Source organism: Ceratotherium simum, chromosome 9 (assembly GCF_057802395.1).
Source record: "Ceratotherium simum simum isolate JZ-2026a chromosome 9, ASM5780239v1, whole genome shotgun sequence".
Taxonomy (NCBI): domain Eukaryota; kingdom Metazoa; phylum Chordata; class Mammalia; order Perissodactyla; family Rhinocerotidae; genus Ceratotherium; species Ceratotherium simum.
In genome coordinates, this window is record NC_141908.1 from 19,276,061 (window position 1) to 19,298,713 (window position 22,653).

The 22,653-nt window shown below is 36.0% G+C and overlaps 1 protein-coding gene and 1 long non-coding RNA gene across 13 annotated transcripts in view; both read left to right on the forward strand.

Annotated features, from left to right (window-relative positions):
- Positions 1-22,653, forward strand: part of R3HDM1 (R3H domain containing 1) — a 114,530-nt gene that overhangs the window by 53,551 nt on the left and 38,326 nt on the right. For all 12 annotated transcript variants that reach the window (XR_015553172.1, XM_087435107.1, XM_087435097.1 and 9 more), the window contains 3 exons: positions 3,200-3,323; positions 16,667-16,821; positions 20,234-20,385. Coding sequence is in view for 11 of the 12 variants with exons in the window: in XM_087435107.1 (XP_087291233.1) it covers positions 3,200-3,323; positions 16,667-16,821; positions 20,234-20,385 (431 nt within the window). In the remaining variant the exon portion in view is untranslated. The remainder of the gene's footprint in view (positions 1-3,199; positions 3,324-16,666; positions 16,822-20,233; positions 20,386-22,653) is intronic.
- On the forward strand, positions 7,206-12,223 carry LOC147916246 (uncharacterized). The gene is made up of 2 exons (XR_015553173.1): positions 7,206-8,182; positions 9,413-12,223. It is a non-coding gene; the product is annotated as an uncharacterized LOC147916246 (long non-coding RNA).

Genomic DNA, 22,653 nt, shown 5'->3' on the forward strand with positions numbered 1-22,653 from the left:
GATGTGTGATTTGCAAATATTTTACCCATTCTGTAGGTTGTCTTTTCACTTTTTTTTTTTCTTTGCTGAGGAAGATTTGCCCTGAGCTAACTTCTGTGCCAATCATCCTCTATTTTTTAGTATGTGAGCCACCAGCATAGCATGGCTGCCAACAGAGCAGTGTAGGTCTGCGCCTGGGAACTGAACCTCAGCCACTGAAGCAGAGCATGCTGAACTTAACCACTAGGCCACCAGGCTGGCCCTTCACTTTCTTGATGATGTCTTTAATGCACCAAAGTTTTTTTAATTTTGGTGAAGTCCACTTTATCCATTTTTCATTTTGTTGCTCATGCTTTTGGTGTCATATCTAAGAATCCGTTGCTAAATCCAAGGTCATGAAGATTTATCCCTATGTTTTCTTCTAAGAGTTTTATGGCTTCATCTCCTAAATTTAGGTCATTTATCCATTTTGAGTTAATTTTTATATATGATATGAGGTAAGGGTCCAACTTCATTCTTTTGCATATGTATATCTATTCGTTCCAGCATCATTTGCTGAAGACACTATTCTCTTCCCATTGAGTAGTATTGGTACTCTTGTTGAATATCAGTTGACCATAAATGTAAGAGTTTATTTCTGGAATCCCACTTGTAAACTGTTCTATATTTCTTTCTTTATGCCAATACTACACTGTTTTATTACTGTACCTTTGTAATAAGTTTTAAAATCCGGAAGTGTGAGTCCTCCAACCTTGTTCTTCTTTTTCAGGATTGTTTTGGCTATTCGAGTCTTTTGCAATTCCCTATGAATTTGGGGATCAAATTTTCCATTTCTGCAAAAGAGGCCATTGGAATTTGGATAGGGCTTGCATTGAATCTGTAGATTGCTTTAGGTATTATTGCTATCTTAACAATACTAAGTCTTCCAATCCTACATGGGATGTCTTTCCATTTACTTAGGACATCTTTAATTTCTTTCATATTGTATTGTTTTTGCATTTAGTATTCTCTAAATGTCAATTGAGTCAATGTGGTTGATAGTATCTTGCAAATTTTTTATGTCCTTATGTAATTTTTGTCCGATTCTATTAATGAATGATAGTGAATTTGTCTATTTCTCCCTTAAATTCTGTCATTTTTTATAGTATTTGAACCTGTATTAAATAACTTAAATTTATCATATCTTCCTGTTATATTGATTCATCATTATGAAATTTTTTCTCCATCTCTAATACTATTTCCTGTCTTGAAACTTATTTTATCTATCGTTAGTATAGTGACTTCAGCATTCTTTTAATTAACATTTAAACGGTATGTCTTTTTCCATCCTCTTATTTGCAACCTTTGTATTTAAAGTGTGTCTTTTACATACAGTATATAGTTGGTTTTTGCTGTTTTACCCAGTCTGACTGGAGTGTCTAGTTCTTTTATCTGTAATATATCTATGGACATGGTTAGATGTAGGTATGTCTCATTGCTATTTGTTTTTCATTTGTCCTATCTGTATTTTATTCCTATCTGCTTCCTTTCCTGCCTTTTATATTATTTGAACTCCTTTAATGTTCTATTTTATTTCTTCTGTTGCCTTTTTATCTACAGCTCTTTGAATCTCGTATTTGTGTGATTTCTTTAGGGACTATAATATGTATCTTTAGCTTATCACAGTCTACTTGGAGTTCATACAAAACTGCAAGTAAAATATGCTAGTCATGTTAACAGTATAATTCCATTTACCCTCTCTCCATTGTTTGTGCTATTGTTGTCATATATATTATAAACAAACAGTATTGTTATAATTTTTGCCATAAACATTGATATCTTTTTTTTATTTAAGAGAAAAAAGAATGTATTATTTATACACATACACAGTGAAAAGTACAATTATGGATAAGATCTGAAATCAAAATATACCTGTTGCTTGCTGATACCTCCAGGAAAAATTAAGGGATCACATATGTATTGTGTCTAATGTTTCAGAAACAGAAGACTAATACAGTAAATTTAGGAGATTCTTGGCTTATAACTGAATAGACGTTCTGTGCTTGGCTGGTTTCCAGATGAAATGGGCGCTCTTTAAGATCTCCACAGATCTCTGTTCTTTTAGAAGTAACACACTCAGAAGAGCAGAACCTAAGAGAACCCATGAACCTAATAAAGTTAACTTAACACGTACTTCTATATCACTGGAATAATTGTTTGTTTTAGACCCCAATAGGTCAGATTACTTTAAGAGAAATTCACAACTGATATAAATAGCTCTGGCAGAAAAAATAAATCAAGCTAGCTTTATCGGCATTTTTTTCCCAGCTTTGTTAAGTTATAACTGACAAATAAAATTTATATTGGCATTTTAATTTGCATTAGAAATATGAGAAAAATTAAAGAATGGAACTAGTGCAGCTGTCCATTAGTGTGGGAATTGATAAACTGACTTATAATACAATGATTGCTATTCAGCAGTTAAATTGAATGAGCCAGTGATACATGTTTTCACCAAGATAAGTTCCAAAAACAATGTTAACTGCAAAATTAGTTGCATGAAGTTATATATAGCAGAAGTTTAAAAACATTTATAGGAATGATATACACCAATTACAGGATGATGGTTTTTCTGTGGAATATAGAGCAAAGGAATATTGGAGTCCTTTAGCTATTTCAGTAATGTTTGGTTTTGTAAGAGAGAAAAATCTGAAACAACTATGGCCAAAAAATTAAAATCTACTATGGGGCCAGCCCGGTGGTGTAGTTAGTGGTTAAGTTGGTGTGCTCCGCTTCAGTGGCCCGTTCACAGGTTCAGCTCCCCAGCACAGACCTACACACCATTCATCAAACCATGCTGTGGTGGCATCGCACATACAAAATAGAGGAAGATTGGCATAGATGTTAGCTCAGTGACAGTCTTCCTCAGGCAAAAAGAGGAAGATGGGCAACAGATGTTAGCTCAGGGCCAGTCTTCCTCACCAAACAAAACAAAAACAAAACAAAACAATCTACTAAATCTGATTGGTGGGCATACAGTATTGATAGGTGTCTTTTGTTATGTATATTGTATGTTTGAATTTTTTTTTTTAATTTTTTAGTTAAATGTAAAGCTAAGAAAATCAGTTTTCAGATTGTTAGTGTTGGAAAGAATTATTATTCATTACGCTCTGATGTTTCTCGCAGAAAAAAATTTCTATTGCAAGTAAAATTGATGTTTTTCCCTCAATACTTATCCTAGATGCCAGCCTGTTACTGTGCTCCAGGCCACTATCACTCCAGTCAACCTCAGTATCGCCCAGTCCCTTCTGTCCATTACAGTTCGCATCTAAACCAACCACTGCCACAGCCTGCACAGCAGACAGGTGAGTAGTAGTTCTAAGGTCATGAATTCTTAGCTGTAGGTATTGCTTTTTTTCGTCCTGCTTTATTTCAGTCTTACTATTAAGATACTGTCACACTCACTCTATCAAGGGTCTCAAATATGTGCATACATATGGATATGCAAACCAGTGAGATTAAAAGAGTGAGCAAATCTTAGTACCCGTCAGGATATACCACACTATCGGGTTTGTATGCTAAAGGGTTGGGAACCATAATGAGAAGATTGTACCAGGTGGAGCAGTGTGGTGAGCAGCTTCCTGGTGCTCACTGCCATTATAGTTGAAACCTTCTTTGCAGCCTGGTAATTCACCTGTGGTAACAGCAAAAGAGAGGCAAGGCAAGTTGGGATGTCTCCTGAACAGCTAACAAAAGCAAGGATCAAAACAACCTTTGATGGAGAACACTAGCCTAGTGAGATGTTTTGATGTCTTAGTCTCAGTAGGAATGCCTTCAAAAGGAATGGTGTTCTTACACATCTTTTATGTGTTTTTTCAGTTTGTTGGTTGTATAGTGACAGATATTTAAACCAAATGCAATCTAATACTAGGCATATCAAACATACTAAAACTCAAAAGGTTATTTTCCTTTTGCCCCTTTCAAATTTTCTTTAAGCATTCAATGAAAACTGTGATCTCAGTGTAAAAAGCTATCTTACTAATTTTACTGAAATTATTTCTCTCTGTGCTTCCCACCTAGATGTGTACTTCTGCCCCAGATGTTTAATAAGGTATTTTTTCAGACTTTCATAACTCTAGGTATTAAAGTAAAATTTTTATTGGTTTCTTTGGAGCCTTTTGAGCTGCTTGTCACCAGTGGAGGCTCTCAATCTATGTCAGTATGACTCACTGAGGCCACATAACCCCCTCCCTCCTCTTAGGCAGTTTCTCGCTCTTGATATTGTATGGAGCTCTTAAGGGGTACTGCAACTTCAAGGGAAAGACGTCTGCCCTGGGCAATCTGATGAGAAGTGTTCGCTTGTGCAGTCTTCAGTGATCATTGTGACTCACCAGCTTTCTTCACCAGATATGATTCTTACTTATCACCCCTGCGAGGGAATTTCCAGGTTCTTAATCTATAGCTCCTAGGGGTTGTCTTATACGTAGTATGTAGGTTCATCCATTGTTTGTATTATCGTATGTGTGACAAATGTTCTTCCAAAGGATGTTGAGTACAAACATTGGTCATTTTAACCAACTTAGAATTTGTCCTCTGTCTCAAATATGACTCCCTTTACTTTCAGGTTTTCCTCAAGTTTAATAATACAGTCCACTTTAAATAATGTAATATAGATGCTCTAATTTTGAAAGGCATCGAAAGTTGTTCTTTATTTGTGGGAACATTGGTCATGACGCTGCTCACTTTAAATACATTGTTATTTTATTCTAATAGAAATTACTGTCTGAGTTTTCCAGGGCCTCAATGACTGACTCTTCATATTGCTTTTCTCTTGATTTTTTTCTTCCAAAATTATAATACAGATTATAGCTAATGTTGTGGTAATAAAAAAAGAACTTTTCTTTCACTCTCCTCATTCAAATACCTTGGTGTGTGACTAATTAACTTACTTCGTTAGTACACCCTAATGAGGCAAGCAAAGATCTTTTGTTCTGTATTTGTGTGAGCTTATTAGTTTTGGTCTTGTCTATGGCTAAATTTTTATTCCTCTCCATTGTCAAACTGCCTACAAAATTAAAACTTTTAATCACAGGTTGGACCAGTATGCTTATACAAATGCATCTCTGCAAAAAATATTCCCACTTAATGGAAAATAACTGAAAATGCCACTCCTCCTAGTTGAGGGCCAAAATATCTGTGTGCCAGATAGCATGTATTTAGCATCAGTGATATTTTAATTGGGATTTTTCTAATGCTAGTGATGGTGAGAAGGAAGGAAAGCATAAGTCAGTCAGATTGCATCTGGTTAGTACAGGCACAGAAAAGAGGATATGTCTGAATAGTTTTTGACGTTGTGTTTGACTCTTAGGGTCGGTCATAATATAACACTTTATAACTAGAGTTTGTCCTTCCGTTGTTTTATATAGCATCCTATTAACTTTCAGCTTAAGTTAGTTGAATCTTATTTAGTTTGAAGAATAAAAGAGAAATAAATCCTCAAAGCATCCTTATCTGAAAGGGAAAGAAATTTGGTTATGCTAATAAGTGTAACAGAAAATTTCCTTTTAAAGAGTAGTTCAGTAGTGCCAGTGACAATTTTGTGTTGGTAATTCTATTGAACTTTTTTATAGAATTAGTAGGATTTGAACCATTTTAAAAAGTTATAGTCTAAAGACATTTTTGTACTTATCTAATGCTTATTTTTTATGTCAAAGCTTACAGGAAAATGTGCATTTACATTCATGTGTGTCCTAATAGAAAAGTAAAATGCACTGGAAAATGGACAAAGCAATTTTTTGTTTCTGATTTTTTTCACAGATTTATAGCAGTTTCTGTCTCAGTAATTTATATTTTTGTGTATAAACTTCATACTTTCTGGATTTCTTTTTTTTCCTTGTATTTCCCTACATCCCACCATCCCAATCTGACTAAAATTAGAAATAATTTGTCACATCTCTTACACTTTTTTCTTGTCAAACATTTAGTCAACAAGCATATTATTTTCTTTTGTTACATAAAAGGGTGAAATTAATTTTTCCAATAATGAAAACATTGATAAATTTGGAACGATCTTTCTTCACTGAGGCACAAATAATTTTTAACTGTTTGTATATGAATTTAAAGAAATTTTGCCCTAAATTAACAAACCCAATTGAATCAAGTATTCTTAGACCAGGTAGGGTATAGGCAATAGAAATTTAGAATCTTCTGTTGTTTTCCCTTTTGGGGGCAGGGAGGAGGTTGGGGAACTATCTCAAGGATAAAATGCTTTGGTCTTCCATGCAAGTTGTGTGTCAAAGGACCACAATGGTTATCAATCTCCTTGACAGTAAACCTCCCATCTATTATGGGAACGGAACTGAAATCAGCACTAACATTACTGCTGGGGAACGAATATACAAATCTTTTGTTATGAATGTGAAACTACCGTGGTCATTCAAAACAAGGTTGAGTCAACCCCTATCAACAGAAGCGAAGAAATTCTGGCTACATAAGGCTGTTTGGACAATGTATTGTATAATGTGAAAGAAAACAAAATGAGTCAAATCGTGACAGCCCTTATTTGGTTTTAACTGGTGTTAGGTGTATCACTTAAAGTTGCTGGGTTTTGATTTACTCACTTGCAAAGTAAGGCAGTTTTACTGTGTTGTCTATTGAAGCCTCTGTGTACTCTAAAATTCCATGATTTTGTGTGTCTTTCTTATGTGAGTCACTTCTAGTTCAGAAAGGTGGAATATTGGAGAATTGGTTTGTAATAGCTTAGTAACTTACTGTCAAGAACTGGAGTCATAAGCGGTGATTGCAAAAGATCTGGTTACTTGCCAGTTGCAATAATAGGCATTTATTATCTTAACCCTTTATCATAAAATTACAGCTTGAATACTATAAAGTATACTACATATAAGAAGCTTGGTATATTATAAAGAAACCTTTCCTGCAGATAGTAAGTATAGCAAAGATTTTAGGTTTATGAGGCCCTGGCTGTTTTCTGTGTAGCTGCTTTCATTCTTATGACTCTTTTGACAAGTTTGCAGCTTTACCATATATGTTTAATATTTTGCAATAATTGGCCTTGTTCCTGAGCTGTTGGATTCGGGGCCGTAGCACTGTCTGAGAGGTTTACATTTCTCACAGTGAACCGGTCTCTTTTTCAGCTGCTTCCTGGCTTCTTTTTACTCAGGTTTCCACTGCCTTTTTTTTTTTTTAATGCTGTATTAAGGTACTAACATTTGCTTATATTTTCCATTAATTGTAATGCCTTTTAATCATGCATCATACTCAGATATAGAGATTTGAATTTAAATGACAACCTTGGCTTAATATAATTTACCTTTTAAAAATTTGTGAAAGCTATTGCTTTAATTTCTTTTCCAAAGCAGATTTGGATGGCAGATTTAATTTGGTTTGGAGCTTTTCTTAAAAGTTTAATGTCTTAAGCATGCCAAACTCATTAGCAGAAGTCAAATACATCCCTTTCCCTATTGCTACATAACTTCAGGAATATTATTATGCATTAAAGCATACCACCAATGGACCTAAGACACCTAAAAGCATTTGAAGCTACTTGGGCTCCAACCAGGGATATAATTCAATTTTTTTTCCCAAACTAATATTATATACATGTGGGAAGCAAAATGACTCTGAAAACTAAATATCATTTTAGTTTTTTAACCAGTTAATAAATTCAAAGAATATCAGTGCATTTTATCTTCAGTCTTAGCTTACCAAATACCTCAGAACTGTGTGGTTCCAAACTAATTAAGCTTTATTACCAGCAGACTATGGTAGAGTCCTGATGAAGCACACCATAGAAGGAGCATTTTAGGATCAACAGTCTGTAAGATGCTCAGAATTTTGGCAGCACTGCAAGGTGCAAATTTAAAAATAACTAGGGTGTAAAAGGCAAGCAAGAAGAAATGGCCCTATTGGATAAGCAAGGGAGGGGTGATATTGATAAGGGATTTAGCTATGTCAAATAGGGATGCTAGGCACAAAGTCAATTTCTTTACTGGCAACTCTTGACTCAGGTAATAGGAATTTTGTATTTATATCACTAGGTGGTGGCCATGACTATCCTTGTTTTTTCATTGATTCTTTGAGCATTTCTTAGTATTGTGTGACCAGCACAGATTCAGACATTGTATAATACCTACAAATCCACCTATTTCCCTTTTCCCTTCTCCATTAACCTGCCGCCACTGAAATCTGGAGCCAAATACATCTGGTAAGTACCCGTAGATTTCCTTGAGTTGTATAGACTCTTCCATGGGATCATTTAAATAGCTGTGAGCTGTAACCTGTATGTGGCTACTTTTATTAGAATAGTCTTTTGTGTTTGTATTTATGCTTATGTCAGGCACAGAAGTAGGAGAGCAGAGGGTGATGGAAGAGAAAGAACAGTGAAGGTGTGCTGGCAACTGTATCTTCTTCCAGATTCACTTATAGGGCTATTCTTAGTTGAACTTGCCTGCTCACAAAAATAGTGCCACAGATATAAGACAGACCAGGATTACGAACTTGAGATATTGATGATTTGGAAACAGTTCTTCTAAATTGTCTTGTAGATACCTAGTTACAAATAAATTTAGAGTTGGAAAAATGGCTCATCAAAAAAAGAAATTACCCTCACTATGCTTCTGCTGTACAAGTTCATTCTTGAAAAAATTTAATAATACTGTTAAATGAAATAACCTTAGATTTATGACTATTCTGACTAAGCGGTTCTTCAATGCCTTTTATTATCTTTCTGATTATGTTTAATCTGTATTGTTAAGAATGCTTTTCTTTAACATAAATGCTAGTTCAGGTCACCTATATAAATAAAACTAGCCTGTTAAAGTCTGTGAAGTACTTTTCTGCTGAGCACTGTATTTCTTTTCTTGCTCTTTTCTCTGTTGAAGTGAAAGAGAGTTAAAAATAGAATATTCTTTGGAGCCCTCCAGGGAAGTGCCTGAGCCATCAATTTATATTGTCCTAGTTCTCCCAGCTTGCAAAATTGATTGTGCTTTCCTCTGAAAGTGCTGGAAGAAATGGGATAATATTGCAACAGTGCAATCCTTTAACAAGGGAGAATGACAGTGTTAAATAACACCCATATTGCGATCTGGATGTTTATTCTGTTGTTTAGTATCACTTATATTGACATTGCTTGCTTTACAAAATAGATGCTTCCCACAATATTGACACAAATTTTTATAAAAGATAAGTTTTCCTCTAACTTCTGGGTTAAATCCAGATACATCAAAGGAAAGTTTTTTTTTAAATTCCAATGTACTGAAACACACTTTTTATTGAACAAAGAATTATTTAGGTGGTAGCCAAGGTGCTGATATATCAAGTGTTGGAATACTGGAAAATACTCTTCTTGTAGCATTTTTTAAATCTAATGGTACTTTTCATTCTCTAGGAGTCTACTTTATCCTTCCTAATCTGCATCCTTCTCCCTCTTTTCCAGATCATTGGATTTTTTTCTCATACTTGGCAGTCTTCAAACTATACTTTTGAAATTATCAGAACTATGTCCCTCCCCTTCCTTTTGTCTGAATAATTAGATAATGAACCAGAACCACAGTGCCACTTCTAGTAAGTGTCACTCTGTAAGAGTTGGTGCTCAGCAGCCTGAAATTCCTTTGCTTAAATACAGGTTTAGAGGAATTGATGAGCAACTTAAATAGGTCTTTAAGAAGTAGATTTTATTAAGCAAGTGTGCATCAAGTGAGGCATGCCCTTAATTAGATGATCCTTGATTTTATATTGCTAATAAATTATTTTATTAATGATTTTGTCTTACATAGACAATAGTAAGGTTCTTATCTTTAATTGAATTAGTAGAATGATGTGGTAAATTTTTTGTTTTTAGTGCTTTCCAACTGAATATTTCTGGTTTTGCTTGTAAGTATAATAACTGTAACCAACATAGATCCCATGCTCTTATGTCATTCAAAAAAGTCCGATAATATTTTTGCAACTTTTAATATCCTGCTCTTTAGAGAGTATACTCCAAAATTATATCCTTTTTATCCAGTTACAGGATTGTTAATTATTTGTTGTAATTATTGGACTGAATAGTCAAATGTCTCATTGTGACTTCTGGAAAAACAGTTCAGGTACCTGTCCTATGCCAGTAGAATTTCCCTCCTGGGATACCAGTCTTACAGAGTATCAGATGTTAAATGATGCTTTTTTTAGCTGTGACAGCCTAAGAAAGGTTCCTCAGGACCTGACAGCTTCATGCCTAATGTGGTTCAAACTTAATGGGTTTTCCTGCCTCAAAGGTAAAAATGAATGTAAAGCTACTCAGTGTATACAAAAAGCCATTGCTTCACAAGAACATCCAGACTTCACCCATAATACAGAACATGCCCCCCTGTACCCAAAGTGTCCAGGTTAAAGCTGGCATTGCCCCACTGGGTAAAGTTTGACTTCTTGGCAAAGCAACTCAACTTTTGGAGAAGAGAACGAAATTTATGAAAATTCTACTGGAGAAATCTGTAGATTTCGTCTGGAATGTGGCAACAGAGTGTACATTTTCAACAAAGTCAGACTTTGAGGCAAAATAGCAAAGCTTAAAACCTGAAGAGGAACATTGGAGATTGTCAGATCTCAGGCTGTCATATTGTCAGCCTGAGTATTGGAAATATTCAGACACACAGACCAGGGGACATGGATTCTGAAATATCTCACCAGTTGAGCCTCCTCTTCCCTTCCCAATTGTTTTATGTACATGTGAAATATAATTATAATAAGGCAAGGAAGTGTAACCTTGAAATGCAGAGGTCACAAACCATGCATCTTGGGAATAGTGGGCAAAACAAGTGAAGGAGAGTCCCTCCTAGGGAGAGGAGGTTATGAGCTGATTGTGTAAATTCTTTGACAGCTGGTTTGTTTTTAGCCCCCAAGTTCATATAGCTACCATCTGAACTAACTGCTCAACAACCTTTCACTCTGATTCCTATTTTGGATTACAATTCTTTTTTTTGTGTGTGTGAGGAAGATCGGCCCTGAGCTAACTATCTGCCAATCCTCCTCTTTTTGCTGAGGAAGACTGGCCCTGGGCTAACATCCATGCCCGTCTTCCTCCACTTTATATGGGACACCGCCACAGCATGGCTTGACAAGCGGTGCGTCAGTGCACACTCAGGATCTGAACCGGTGAACCCCGGGCCGCTGCAGCAGAGCACGCGCGCTTAACCGCTTGCGCCACTGGGCCGGCCCCTACAATTCTTATACTAACAAATAATCTTCAAGTCAAATGAAGAAGTTTCCTGGTTGATTGACTATTTACAATAATTCTGTTTTCCTATAATTAAATTTATCTTGAGACTTAGATATGTTAAAATAAACTATAGTAAAAGTCTTCATTAACCAAAATTCTCAAAAAATGGAAGGAGGCCAGGTGTTAAGTGTTCTGCTTATTTGAGCAGTATTGCTGTAACACTCTTTCTACTCAACATTTGTCCCTGAGAAAAGTAAAGTTTAGAATCAGACTGCTGTGTGCAAATCCCAGCTACAACACTTACCAGCTGGTGACCTTGGACAAGGTATGAACCTCTCTGTGCTTTTGTTTCTTCATCTGAAAAATGAGGATAATAATTATACCTATTTCATAAGATTGTGAGCACTAAATGAGTTAGCATATATAAAGTGCTTAGAACAGTGCCTGCAACCTAATAAATGACATGTAAATGTTAACTACTACTATTACCTTGTCGTGCCATCAAAGAAATGATAATTATATAGTATACTAAATAGAAAGGCATAGGAACTTTGAGCTGAATTGGTTTTTGGGCTAAATTCAGAGTGGACACAGGAAGCTGACATAGTTTGTCCTAAAATATTTAGTCTTTTTGTTTTGTTAGCTCCTTGACATATGCCTTCTTCCTTTAAGTGCAGTAGAAAGTTCAGATCAGTTGAGTTCTTTTCTCATCTTTTATTGTTAACTTGAGGTCTAAATATGTTTGAAGAAAATTACTTAAATACTTCCTTCTCATAGCTTTGTAAAAAACCCTGTTGATCATTTATGGAAACATTACATGGAAAACAGTTGAAACAGTATGGTCACATGGTCCCATTTCTATAAATAACGTAAGTAGGAATGTGTGTTGCTAATTATGCATAGAAAATAATGTAAATGGTGATTATCTATAAGTGATTGTTTTACAAAAATGATTTTTTTTCCATAGTGGCTTTTTTCTTCTTTTGTATTTTCCAAATTTTCTAGCACGAAAACCTATTATATAATCAAATAAAGCTTTTTTTAAAGGTGTTTTTGATGTCCAATTTTTTTCAGAAATGTTCAAATAAAACTTTCATTTCAAGCTTTACATACGAGATATAAACTAAAACAATTCTGCGTTCTTTCTTATCAAATAAGCACTTTGAGGCTGATTACATGAAATCTGTGATTCAGCTTCTATGCATTTTTCGAGGAGAGGCTTAATGCGTGACCCATGAATTCCACACTGAGGTGATTTGTGTTCATGGGATTGTTTTGTTTTAATGAAAAGGCTGTTAAATGTGTTTAACCTTATTATAAACATATTACCTTACAACTTAACTTCAGCTTTTGCTGTCAGAAGCCGTCCAGTCAACATAGATAGTGAGAAACTGGTCATTCTCAGTCAGCCTGCCAGCACATAGTAAACTTCTGGTTTTGTCTAGAAGAGTATATTATTTTGATTCCATTCTGTTAGTATGTTTTTCCCTATTGCTTATTCAGTAAGTATAAATATTGAGTGCCCACTTTTTTGGCTTAGGTTTCTGATAACTGATGTGGGCTTGGTTTTTTTTTAATGGGGAGATGTTAAAGTTTCTAACCTTACCGTTAAAAAACACACCATTTCATTTTTTTTAAAGGCATAGACAACCATAAGAGAATAATTAACAAGAACAATTTTATATTACCTGTAGAATTTTAAGAGATGTGGAATAAGGCAGTGAACAAAATTATGAGATTAATAAGAGAGCTTCTTAGGGAAGATATTTTCTTTTAAAGGGCTTGGCATTCTAATTTTTAATGACTCCTCTATTATTTAAGAACATGTTCTCATTTTATTTATGCTACTTCTGAGTGAAGTACTAATACTAGTCATTTTTCTACTTTTACAATCTTTAAAATCTAGAACTTCCTGTTAGTTCTCACTGTTCTTCTTCTTGTAAAATCATTGGTTCTCCACCGGTATTCTATTCTACCTTCATTTTCCACTTTCCACTCCACATACTACCATATCCAGCCACTCCTCACTGTTCCTTATTCCTCAAACTTATTATTCATTTTTTACTTTTTCCAGTCTTTTTTCTTTTTCGTTAACCCCAAGCTCAAATGTCACTACCTCCATGGATATCGGTCAGCATTAATTTCTCCCTCTTATTTTCTTAAGACCCTGTTTATACTTCTATTCTGATATGGTGTTATGGCTAAGAATGCCTAATTTCAAAGATAGGGACCATGTCTTACTCATCTTTACATCACCCACCAGGCACATCCTGGGCTTACAGCATCCTTTTTACTGCCCTCTGTAACAAATGAGTAGGTGCTGGAGACAAATGTTTTAGATTTTAGATTTAGATTTATGTTGTCACATTTTCAAAATATGTTTGATGTTTGGGTAGATATATATATATGGATATGGGTATAAATATATATATGTGTATATATATCCATTAGTAGGCATGGATATTAATGGAGATGAGGTTGCATTAAGGAATCTAAAATACCATTGGAAATTTAGTGATGCAAATTCCATAGTGTAGTGTCCAAGTGACCCTACATGAGACCACTGTGACATGGAATCTATAGCTATTTATTGAAAGCCATCTGTGTCAGCCTTTTTTTTTTTTCATAAGAGAGAATTTTAGGCAGGAGACCTCCAAAGTGAATCTCTAAAAATTAGTAAATTTAGATAAATAAAGGAAATCAGAACCACATTTGCACATAAATTGGCAGGTTTTTTTTTTTTTTCCAGTTTTCTTTCAAGGCAACCCATAACTTGAATATATTTTGAATAAACTACAAAAGTAATGTGAAAAACACTTGAAGTTTCTTAGGGGGGAATGTGGCTATTTAAGTCAAGGTATTTTAAGTCAGATTATGTTACAGTGAATTCTGCCAGGTGTCCCACATTTTTTTTTATTAACTTTTGTGGACTATAATTCTGACAAGTCCATTATAAGAAGTTACTTTCCCAGTCTATAAAAAGCTGAGCCCAAATTCTGATGCTGCAATATATGCGTGGGGCGGGGGGTGTCCCCAGAGGTAGCATTTCCAACACAAGAAAAGGTTTTATATTCACATTCTATTTCCATTCCTGCCCTTTATTTTCCTAAGAGTGTAAGTGTGTTGGTGTATGTTTTGATGGTGTTTGGAATTTAGGGTATGAATTTGAAATACTTGTCATTTGATAAACTAAAAATAGGGTTGAATGTTAATTGTTAGGCTAAAGAGCAAAAAAGAAATTTCTTTTGCTCTCGTCCTTTATCTGCCTACAAATTTAAGTATTATAGGAAATGCACAAGGAGAAAGGTTTAGACAACAGCATATTATCACTTTATTAATTATAAGGGCTAGAATATACCTTTTTTTGTACAAAGTTAGATTGGTGAGGTAAAGTCATTTGAAACATGGCCGTAAAGCTCTCTTACCATAGAAATAGCATCATTTTACAAAAACCCTTCATCATTAAAGAATTCACTATAACTGGATTTTTACTTTTTTGTTGTTAATGTGTTGCTTAGTTACCAGATATACTCTGTTTATATCTTTAGAGAAGGTTGATGCTAGATTTTATTCAATTATTTAGTCACTGAGCAGAATCATTAAGGGTTCCAGGCAACACCAGTGATGCTGTTGTCTACAGTCAACACCTGAGATGAGATCTTTGCTGTTTCTGTTGCTTTAGAGATTAGTAAAGATGGAAATAAAAGCTGATTTATAAGATAGCAAAATATATTTATGGTGTAACCAGAGAAATCATTTCACTGACTCCAGTTGTAGAAGTTTGCATGGGCAGTGCTATAGTTTGGTTCATTTTTGTAGAAACTTTTTAAATACCCTGAAGCTAGAAGTTTATTTATTTTTATCTGGTTTCTTTCAAAAAAAAAATAAGGATTTGTGGTAGCTTCTAAGTTTTAAGCTAATTGGTTTACCTAGAGGAATCCTCTTAAGATCAGGAGATAAAATACAATTCAAATTCACTACTCAAAGCTTATCATTGTGGATTTTTATTTAAATAACTGATAAATTCACTTAATAAAAGTAAACTTATACTCTTAACTTACTACTTAAATTACCAACAGTGCGTTTAGCTTAGGGAAGAGTTGTCCCTTAGGTGTTTGATTTGTGATTTCCAGCAGATTAATCTCTTTAAGAATCTGTTTCTGGGCCGGCCCACGTACAGCAACTAAAAGGATGTGAACCTATGACATACAACTGTCTGCTGGGGCTTTGGGGGGAAAAAAACTGAATAAATAAAATCTTTAAAAAAAAAAAAAAAAATCTGTTTCTGGGGCTGGCCCCGTGGCTTAGCGGTTAAGTGCGCGCGCTCCGCTACTGGCGGCCCGGGTTCGGATTCCAGGCGCGCACCGATGCACCGCTTCTCCAGCCATGCTGAGGCCCTGTCCCACATACAGCAACTAGAAGGATGTGCAACTATGACATACAACTATCTACTGGGGCTTTGGGGGGAAAAAAAAAAGGAGGAGGATTGGCAATAGATGTTAGCACAGAGCCTGTCTTCCTCAGCAAAAAGAGGAGGATTAGCATGAATGTTAGCTCAGGGCTGATCTTCCTCACAAAAAAAAAAAAAAGAATCTGTTTCTTGGGCCGGCCCCGTGGCTTAATGGTTAAGTGCGCTCGCTCTGCTGCTGGCGGCCCGGGGTTCGGATCCCGGGCATGCACCAAGGCACCGCTTCTCCGGTCGTGCTGAGGCCGTGTCCCACATACAGCAACTAGAAGGATGCACAGCTATCACATACAGCTGCCTACTGGGGCTTTGGGGGAAAAAATTAATAAATAAAATTATTAAAAAAAAAAATCTGTTTCTTTTCAAATGAACTTATTAATATAATAAGGAAGTAATCTTAAAAATTGGTAAATAACTCCATTTTCCTTGTGCCCTTGACACATTCCTAATATAAGGATTCATATTTTAGTGCAACCAGTCTATGAAAGTAGTCCTGCTCTTTCCCTTTTTTTTAGTCTCCAGAAGGGCCAGCTTTATGGGCAGGCAACCTTGACAGTTACACGGGCCCCCATGCTTGGTTTAATGTTGTACTCTTATCAACTGGAAATTGTAAATGATTTTTAAACAGGGAACCCTGCATTTTCCTTTGCACCGGGCCCCATAAATTATGTAGCCAGTCCCGGTCCCCAGAAACTAGTTGTCATAAGAGATTGTAATATACACACTGAATAGTAATTGGCTGTGTAAAGTAAGTCTGTGACCCTATAAATTTCCTCAACTGCAAAGGAAATCTTTGTACACAAATTTTATTTGAATGTATTTTAAGTGGGGAGAACTTGGCTGACTTGGGTTACCTACATAGTAAACCTTTTAAATGTTAGCTCTCATAATAGAGAGTTTTTGAAATTTGCTGTTTAAACAAAATCTGTCATTTTAGATCACAATATACTTGCTTAAAATACAAAAACATCCTACTAGATGAAATAAGTTAAATTCAAAGCAGGATTTAATTCATTGTGCCATTACAGGTTATCAAGTTATGCCCAACCAGCAGCAAAACTACCAAGGAATAGTTGGAGTCCAGCAACCCCCGAGTCAGAGCCTAGTTGGTAGCCAACCCAACAGCATTGGAAATCAGATTCAAGGAGTAGTCATCCCTTATCCTTCAGTGCCATCATACCAGGTAGGTTGTTACTCTTACCTACTTTGAGTAGAGGTGATTTTGAATAAATGAAATGCATAGCTATGATGTATCTTCTCTCTTCTCCTTCTAATATAGGGAAAATGCTTCTGTAATATATAACTTGATAGTCTTAAGAGTTTTACTAGTCATAGCAGCTTTGTTTTGTCCTTATTTTATTGCTTTATTAATTCACTTCATTAATTTTGGGGAAAAATATCTGAACCACATTGATATTAACAAATAAATTGTGTGGCATTGTCTGTATTTTGAACTATATAAATATATAAGCAAGTGTCTTATTCTATTCTTTAGTTCCTTAGAAGGTCTCTTTTGAGGAGAGAGTAGAATGGGAGGGAAAATAGAGGTGGAGGTAGGTATTTGAAATAATGAGATAAGAGTAGAGAGTATAAATCAGTGTTTATAGAATAGAGAAGAATGTGTAATTTCCCATGCTGGAACTGGTTTTTTTCCCCATCTCCAAAAAGGAATACATGTATTCCTGTCATATGTTAAAGCCTGTCATGTATTAAAAATGTCATAGGGCCGGCCCCGTGGCTTGGTGGTTAAGTGAGCGCGCTCCACTGCTGGCGACCCGGGTTCGGATCCCGGGCTCGCACCGACGCGCTGCTTCTCCGGCCATGCTGAGGCCGCGTCCCACATACAGCAACTAGAAGGATGTGCAGCTATGATACACAACTGTCTACTGGGCCTTTGGGGGGAAAAAATAAATAAATAAAATCTTTAAAAATGTCATGGATTTTAATTTATAGTTCTAAAGTAGAAATACCTATTGTTTCATGAATAAGTCAGATTTTGGGGGATGAATGGCACATTTTCAGAAATTTGTTTTACCTTCCTTCATCTTTCTAGAATAACTTGCAAGTGGGTTTGTGTTATTAGCCTCGTGGTTTTCCATAGCTGAGTCTAATGTTAAGAAATCCAAAGAGCATTTTCATTCATCTCAACAAGGTAAAAAATGCTAGTTGGGAGGATAAATGTTCCTGTATTTTATCTAAACACATGTAAACAAATTGGTGATAGTTTACAGACTGTTAACTGAAGGGATCATGAAATACAGCCATGAACAGGTTAGAGACTTAATACAGAAGTCTTCTGGGAAGATATAAACCTTTAATTAGCTCTTAAAAGAAAATTATGGGCATAAATTGGTTAAGAAGACATTCTGGGAATGGGGAAGGATATGAGCAAAGATGCTAGTGTATTTTATATAATTCCAGAAAATTAAAATATAAAACATGGACTTGTCGAGGACTGTTGAGCACTAAGAGTATGTCTAGATTTGAAGCCCTTGATAATAGAAAACAACTGAAGAAAAAAGGAAAGATACATGGTGAAACTAGATGTTGCATCTTTCTCTCACATCTCCCATGCTTTTTACGCCTTATTCTCCCTGTTTGAGCCTAGACACACGAGACTGCCCATCCCCTGCTTCTTCATAGCTGGACGTTAGACAGGATCAATACCAAGCCAAGAACTCTTCCTTTTCAAGGTCCCTGGTCATACTACCTAATCTAGTACATTGAGCATCTGTTATGCTCAGGCACTGTGTAAATAAGATCTGCCCTTAACCTTTAGGTCAGGTATAGTGCAAGAAATATAATTTTAAAATAAACTACAGCCTTGTTAGTGTAGTTTTTAAAAATAGAGCTAAATATTGGAAATGTTTCAGAGGTAAGACAGTTATAATTTCTGTAGCATACTTTTTTACGAATTATAAATTATTTTCTCATGTATTTCGTGTAATCCTCACAATGGGTGAGTGATTGTGAGAAGTGTTGCTCTGACAAGCAATGAATGACAGCCTGCTTTATAATTCCTGCTATATTTGCTAGATAAGCTGGGTGGTGATAAACTGTCATCTAAGAAATAAGCCAGAAAAGGCATCTGTCCTCAGTAGAGTGTATTCTCTGGTGTGCATTCTTAAGTACTGTTCCCTCTCTCTTTTTTGATACTTGAGTTTTTTTCTTTACCACTAGTTACAGATTTATTCTATTGCTTAAATCATCGAGATTGAGCAGTGTCATTTTTCCTAGATCTGCCTTGCATATATATTAACTTAGATACAATCAGAAATAATTATCTCAGGATGTTACACTGCCTCAGTAGACAAAAAGACTGAAATATATTATACAGGTTGGATAAATCAACCAAGTAGCTTTCTCTTTGCAATAATTGAGCCAAATTGAAAGTAATTGTGTATTTTGAAAGAACTACTTGCATTTCAGAAACTTGTTATGTAAGCAACACTTAGAAGTTAATCATTACCTTATAAATCACAGAGCCCAGGTATAGAGAATAGTGAAGTGGTTAAAGAACTGAGGCTCTGGAGCCAGAGGGCATGGGTTCAAATCCTGGCTTCTCTACTCACTAGCTGTACAACCTTGGGCAAGTTACTTAACCTCAATTTCCCCATCTATAAAACAAGGATGATGCAAGTAAGTACCTTTTAGGGTTGTTAGGGAGACTTGACGTAATAATACACATAAAGGTCTTAGAACAGAACCTGATACATGGTAGTGAGTCCTCAGTAATGGTGACTTGCATTATCATCACTATTACTACTATTATGATTGCTACTACTGTTGCTAACATCATCATCATAATCATCATCAGAAGCTTTTATATTGGCTTTGTTTACCAAAATCACTGTAATCCAACTGTGATGTTGTGGCACATTTGTAAATTAAGAATCCATTATGCCTGTGTGGTTTCTATTTTAGAAACTAGAGAATTGAAGAATTCATTGTGTTCAAATGGTTTCTTATGTATATAATATAGAAAACAAAATTGAAAGATCCACCAAATGTTCACCAGATGCCTACTGTGCTCGATCCTGTAAATGGAGATTATAATAGAGATAATAACTCCCCTGAGATGGAGGTTACATCCTGTTTTTTCAGATAAGGAACTATGGGGCCTCAGAATAGTTAAGTCATTTGCGTAATGTCACATAGACAGTAAAGTGATGGAGCTGATATTACATCTAGATATCTTAAACGCCAAAGCTCACCCTCTTTCTGATCTACTGTATCTCGCTAGTGCCCCTACCTGAGTTTTAAGCTCTACCTAAAGAAAACTGTATTTCTCTTTCCATGTCAAATGGTCATCCTTATTTGGAGACAGTTTCTTCGGAACATAAGTCCTATCTTTTTTTTAATTAATGCATCTAGCCTACTCTACAATTGATGAGTGCCACCCAAAAACAATAGGTGGCTGAAAAGAACATAGAAATAAAGTGCTAGTGCTTCTGGCTAACTTATCAGGGCAGCCTATTGACAGTTTTAGCTTATTTCTAACTGCTCTACTTGAAAAGTTTATGGAGGCTGGAGATATTAACATTTGCAAGGTTTTGAAGAGCCTTTTTCCCTTTAAATTGTCTTTCAAATTTTAGGTTTCACTGCCTCAAGGTTCTCAAGGAATTGCCCATCAGACTTATCAACAGCCTGTTATATTCCCTAATCAGTCTAATCAAGGATCTCTGCCCACAACAGGAATGCCAGTTTATTATAGTGTCATTCCGCCTGGCCAACAAAATAATTTAAGGTGAGTATGGCTAAGCCTAATCCTATAGTTTGTCATTGTTTATCAGGAGTATGGTCTGTTGCTAATTTTAAAGTTGCCTAAGGGGCATTACCTGAGCTCGTTCTGTAATATAGAATAGAAAAACTATGATACAATCTATTTTTCTAATGTTACTTCTAACAAAATCAGTATAAACAAAGCATTGTATATGTAAACTAAAGAAGAGTCAGATTTTCTCTTGTGTGCCTAAAAGTGGGCCAGTCTCCTTTTACTCACCCAAATGGAATAATAGTGAGTTTAGGGCATTTGTTTGTTTATATATAAGGTTTTTGTAGAAGTTTGGGGAGAATGTATTTCCTGTATATAACCTCAGCAGCAAAATATCTTGCTGAAATTTTTTAGGCTCTAGGGAGCTCATTTTTCATCAGTAAGGGAAGGGAGGCATATAAGAGAAGCAAATGATAGTAGCTCTATATTAAGGCAAGTCATGAAATATTCCATTAGCTGCTTCAACTTGGAGGAGCAGAAGCTTCTTTGATAAGCCTAATGTGTTAAAAATAGTAATCTTTCTTTGAATTAGGTACCTTTAGTCCATGTTCAGAATGTATTACAGTCTTTCCTTTATTCTCATGACATCACTGTAAGGTTGTCAGAGGGACCGCAGTGCGCTTTTTAAGAAAGTGTCCTAGTTATAATTGCTGATAAGAGGTTGTCACCCGGTTGTGATTATAGATGGTAACACACACGCGCGCACTCACAGTCAAATATTTGCTCTCTGTCCGGGCTCTTTGGCGGCCACAGGTTGAAGAGGCCCAGGCTTTTTAAACAGCAGCTTCGTTGTGAATCTCACAGGCAGCTTTGGAGTTTTATATCATAATGAGCCCAGCTCTTTAGAGGTAGAGCTGCTACACAGTGAAAATAGAAATGTATACTACATTAAATTTCTTATTTGTTGTGTGAGTTTAAGTTCTATAAATAGGGAGAAAATACTCTCAGTCTGAGTCCTTTTCTAATTTATGTAAGTTTGGGGTCTGTAATGCCAATTCAGGTTCTCAATTGTCAGTTAGAGGCAGGATTCTGTGCTAAAACAGGTGAAATGGATGGTGCAAAAATTGCTGAATTACCTGCTTTTTGAGCCCAAGTATAACCTTTTATTTATCTGAGAGAAAATTACCAAAGTACTGTGTAGGCTGGATGCTGAGAGAAATAGGTATTACTTAATACAGTTACTCATTTGAGACCCAAAGTCACCTACTTTTATGAGTTACTTCTATAGGCCTTACTGCTGTGTAGAGGGGCTTTCATGAAGGAAGGAGATCAAGCCTATACGAATGGCTTAGACTTTAACACTTTCCCGTGTCTGTTATATTTGTCAATACCTTGAAACAAAAAAAGATCTTGTCTACTTGGCTTCTGAGGGAGCTGACCCTGGGAGTGTGTTTAGAGGTGAGAGAGCACAATTCTGTATCCCCCTCTTCATTCAGTCTTATTTTAAGCATGATGGCAGAATTCAAAAGCTGTCAAGTAGGTGCTGGTGACTACACTTTGGAAACAACCATACATGCTTTTGGTCCCTGGGCCTACTTCAGTAAGGAAAGTAAAAATTTGGAGGGCTAGACTTGGCCTGAGGAATAGCTTGGAAGCTGGACAAGTAAAAGATAAGTGAGAACCAGACCTGATGGTCTAGTGGTTAAAGTTCCACGTGCTCCATTTTGGCAGCCCAGGTTCAGTTCCCAGGCGCAGAACCACACCACTTGTCTATCGTTCCACGTGCTCCATTTTGGCAGCCCAGGTTCAGTTCCCAGGCGCAGAACCACACCACTTGTCTATCAGTAGTCGTGCTGTGGCAGCAGCTCGCGGAGAAGAACCAGAAGAACTTACAACTATGCACGGCTATGTACTGGGGCTTTGGTGGAGGAAAAGGAAGAAAAAGGAGGAAGATTGGCAATAGATGTTAACTTAGGGTGACTCTTTCCCTGCAAAAGAATAAAAAGAGAAGTGAGATTCCTCAACAACTTTCAACTAGAATCTTAAGAAAAAGTCTGTGGAATTACACACAGTGTAGGGCTGTGACCTAGATGAGGAAGGTAAATTTGGAATAAGCTATCTGTGGGTTGACGGTAGTGATTGGTTACCATGTAACAAACTGGCAGTGATCTATTCCAACTACAGATTACCAGTGTGAGAAATAGAATGGGTTGCACATAAAGAGGAATGTGTTCCTACCACACTTATATCCTGATGCCTTTTAAACTACTTATTTGCTAGGAAATCAAGTCTTATAAATGG